General features: G+C 54.0%; 1 protein-coding gene across 1 annotated transcript in view; it reads left to right on the top strand.

The window, feature by feature from the left end:
- SMTNL1 (smoothelin like 1) overlaps positions 1–2,913 on the top strand; it is a 10,733-nt gene extending 7,820 nt beyond the window's left edge. Inside the window, exon 7 of the mRNA XM_008057761.1 lies at positions 2,662–2,913. Coding sequence (XP_008055952.1) covers positions 2,662–2,806 — 145 coding nt within the window. The 3' untranslated portion in view covers positions 2,807–2,913. The remainder of the gene's footprint in view (positions 1–2,661) is intronic.
- Positions 2,914–4,348: the final 1,435 nt, after the last annotated feature.

The following is a 4,348-nucleotide window of genomic DNA, read 5'->3' as shown; positions in this document are numbered from 1 at the left end:
CCAGGCAGGTCTCGAACCCGCGGGCTCAGGCAATCCACTCACCTTGGCCTCCCAAAGCGCAGGATTACAAGCTGAGCCACCGAGCCCGGCCTAGTGCTTTCCTTGGATCAGTTCACACAATCTTATCTATTGTGGATGTGAGTAGAGGGGTCACTTCCTGTCCTAGGTTCCTATAGGAGGTGGGATGGGGATTTGCAGGGGAAACAGCTTATCTGGACTAAAAGTCCTAAGTGATCATCAGAAGGGCACGCAGCTCTGCCTGGACAGAGCACTCTTGTCTGCAGGGTACAGGCTACTGTCCTGCTCCTGCAGCTGCCTGGCCTCTGGGTCCAAGCCAGACAGAGGCCCTGCAGGCTGGAAGGAGAAATCAAATGACCACAACAGGCAGCAAAGGGGGAAGGAGGTCACGGGGACATGGTGGGTGGAGACTGGAACTTGATGTGTCTGGGTTTGAATCCTGGCTCCTCCTTCCGAGCTCTGTGACCCTTGACAGCTGACTTTACCTCTCTGGAAACCTCATATCTTAGGGTTTGGGGTGAAGATTCAGTGTGAAGAGTAAGGGGTGTCTGCCACGGCCATCACGCCCCACTGCCTCATTCCAGAACTCTCTTCTGATTCCCATGGAGCCCCCAGTGGGCTCTTCAGTTAGGCTGGGGAGGAGTCCGCCCCCACTCCCCAGGCTCAATGGGAAGGAAGGCTTTGCCTCTCCCATGTCGGGGGACACCACCCCGACCCACACCCATGGGGCTGAGGTCGCTGCATTGGCTACAGGGAGCTTGTTCCATTCTCTGAAATTCTCCAGCCTGAGCCCCTCCCCCAACTCCCCACCCAGCCCAGTTTGGACTTCAGCCTCAGCCCCAAGAGAGGATTTCTGCTGGGGCCCTGGTTTCTCCTACCACCAGCACCCATGGCTGGCTTTGGTGGACTGGGACTGCTGAGACCCAGCTTCAGAGCAAGATGTCAGAAGCGTCAGGCACTCCTGGGGCTGAGTTACAGCTGTGTCACCACTGCGACCTTGGGCAAACCACCAACACACTCTGAATCTCCAGTTCTTTCTCTTCTGTGGGTTGAGAGGAGTGAATGAGACCATCCAGGGGGAAGCATCTGATGAAGCATCTGGCATGAGGTTCCAATGGTGATTAGCTCAGATTATCGGCTCCAGCAAAGCCAGGAGTGTCACATAACCCCAAAGGGCAGCTGTCAAGTTAGAAAGCAGGACTCGCTAAGTGCCACCGACTCCTCGGGCACACCAAGCCAGGTGGTCCTGCCCCGGGGCCTTTCCACATGCTAGTTCCACTGCCAGGACTCCTCTCTCCCAGATATGCACGTGGCTTGGTCTTTTTTTTTTTTGAGCCTGGGTCTCACTCTGTTACCCAGGCTGGAGTGCAGTGATATGATCACAGCTCACGGCAGCTTCAGTCTCCTGGGCTCAGGCAATCCTTTTGCCTCTTGAGTAGCTGGGACTACAGGCGTGTGCCACCATGCCTGGCTAATTTTTGTGACTTTTTTGTAGAGAAGTCTTGCTATGTTGTCTAGGCTGGTGTCTAACTCTTGGGCTCAAGCAATCCTCTCGCCTCAGCCTCGCAAAGTGCTGGAATTAAAGGTGTGAGGCACTGCACCTGGCTGACTTACTTTCTTTGAGAGGCCTTTCCGGCTGGGCTTGGTGGCTCAGCCTAGGATTTGGTTTCTGTCCCTTAAGTTCTACCTGAGAGGCCTGTCCTGGCAGGAGCGCCCTGGTAACCGAGGACAGATACATGTGTCTGTGAAAGGGGTAGGATCATGGAGATCCCAAGACCAGAGGATCCTGTTCCCGTGAGAGGACATGCTGTGCAATGAAAACATGGGCTTCAGGCTGGGCACAGTGGCTCACCCCGTAATCCCAGCACTTTGAGAGGCAGAGGCAAGAAGATTGCCTGTGTCCAAGGGTTCGAGACCAGCTTGGGCCCTCATCTCTACAATAAATCAAAAAATTAGCCGGGCGTGGGCGCACGTGCCTGTAGTTCCAGCTACTTGGAAGACTGAGGCAGAAGGATCGCCTGAGCCCAGCAGGTCGAGGTTGTGGTGGCTGTGATTGTGCCACTGCATTCCAGCCTGGGTGACAGAGTGAGACTTCAACTCAAAAAAAAAAAAAGCCAGGCACAGTGGCTCAACCTATAAATCCCAGCACTTTGGGAGGCCATGGCGAGTGGATTGCCTGAGCCTGCGGGTTCGAGAACAGCCCGGGCAACTTGGCGAGACCTCATCTTTACAATAAATCAAAAAAATTAGCCAGGCGTGGTAGCGTGCGCCTGTAGTTCCAGTTACTTGGAAGGTTAAGGTGGAAGGATTGCCAGAGCCCTGTGGATCAATGCTAGGTTGGCAGTGAGTGTGCCACCACTGCACTCCAGCCTGAGCAATCAAGTGAGACTCCAACTCAAAAAAAAAAAGAAAGAAAGAAAAAAAGAAAATGTTTTGGATTCAGACCAGTTGAGTCTGAGTCCTAACTCTGTCTTGGCCTCAATGGGTCTCATCTGTATAACGGTTGGCTTAGATGATCTCCCAGCTCCTATATACACGATTCTACAGGCTTCCTCCTTGCTGGGCTGCCCGTCCCACCCGTTCCCTTGGCTCCCATATCCTTCACCTTTAACCCTCTGCTCCCCACTCCACCCCACCTCTCAGGAAACTGGCCGACTGTGCACAGCTGCTGGAGGTGGATGACATGGTGAGGCTGGCAGTGCCCGATTCCAAGTGCGTCTACACCTACATTCAGGAGCTGTACCGCAGCCTCGTGCAGAAGGGACTGGTAAAGACCAAGAAGAAATGAGGGAGGAAGTGGGTGGGGGTGCGCAGGGTGTGCAGTTCACCAGCCAAGCCCTGGAGGCTCGCTTCCACTCCACAGAGGGCTCGGGCACAGGCAGGTGGCACCAGTCTTAACTGTATTAAAAGTACTTTTGTAAAATCCTGTCTGGCCCCTCAGTGCTTTCTCAGCACCCCGCCTGGGAACCCCTGCATTGGGATAATAACCCTGGCCACCACAGGGGTTTCCTCCCTGGTTGTGATCTTCTCAGTAACTGTGCAAGGTGTTTGGGAAGGGTCACTAGCCTGGGTCCTAACCCTAACCAGCTGTATGACCTTGGCCCACACAGTTAACCTCTCTCTAAGCCTCAGTTTACAATCTGAAAGGGGACAGTGGGCATTCCAACCTCATGGAGGTGTTGTGAGGATTAAATGAGATTGAAATGGGCAGAAAGCTTTCCCCAGTGCCTGCCATGAATGTGCTCAACAAGTGGTTGCCAAAATGAAAAACCAAACTTAAATATGGAGCCACTGGTGACCCCTTCCCCAGTTTTCTTCCCCTCTTTCCGCTCTTCTTCCCAGGTTAGGGAGCTCCAGGACGGGAGCTATAGTAGAAGATTCTCGAGAAATCTCACTCAAGCTGGGCTAGTGGGATCGGGGGTGACTTCCTTGACTCAGAGATGCTCCATGTTTCGTCTCCCAAAAGGCAGCAATTTTCCAGAGCTTACAACAATCACATCTAGAAAGTTCTTACTCCGGGTTAAGTGAACACCTCCAACACTGGCTGAAGTTTGGGGCTTGTTTTTCTTTTTTTCTTTTGAGTTGGAGTCTCACTCTGTCGCCCAGACTGGAGTGCAGTGGCCGCTCCCGGCCACTGCAGCCTCGACCTGCTGGGCTCTGGCGATCCTTCCACCTCAGCCTTCCGAGTAGCTGGAATTACAGGCACGCACTACCACGCCCGGCTAATTTTGTTTTTCTTTTTCCACTGCTCATTCAATACGAGCCCCTGATGGCCACTTCCTGCTGACAATCCTGTCTGGCCCTATCAACCATTCAGAGCCTGTGTGCCGATGAGCAGCTCATGGAGGATAAAAGAGCAAGACACCTGCAGCCAGCTGGGCACACCTGCAGGGGTGTGCACTCTGCTCCGACTGGCAGAGGGGCCCCCAGCAACCCACTGAAGTGCCCCGTGCCTCAGTTGACTCATCTATAAAACGAGGCTGTCACCCCTGTGGACCTTCTGAAGGCTCCTCTGGCCAAGGGTGGCCTATTTTCCCATGGCTAGCTTTCCCTGCAATGTCTGGGAGTGTCCAAGGGAAGCAGGGCCACCCCGTTCTTTTTAAGCTGGGGTCTCACTCTGTTGTGGCCAGATTGGAGGGCAGTGGCATGATCACAGCTCACCACACCTTCGATCTCCTGAGCTTAATGGATCCTCCCTTCTCAGTCTTTTTTTTTTTTTTTTTTTTAAGTTGGAGTCTCACTCTGTCACCCAGACTGGAGTGCAGTGGCCACTCCCGGCCACCGCAGCCTCGACCTGCTGGGCTCCGGCGATCCTTCCGCCTCAGCCTTC

The sequence above is a fragment of the Carlito syrichta genome, unplaced genomic scaffold (assembly GCF_000164805.1).
Source record: "Carlito syrichta isolate Samal-C Ts95f unplaced genomic scaffold, Tarsius_syrichta-2.0.1 Scaffold88020, whole genome shotgun sequence".
Classification (NCBI taxonomy): Eukaryota; Metazoa; Chordata; class Mammalia; order Primates; family Tarsiidae; genus Carlito; species Carlito syrichta.
Note: the sequence above shows the minus strand (reverse complement) of the source record. Positions and strands in the feature narration are given on the sequence as shown.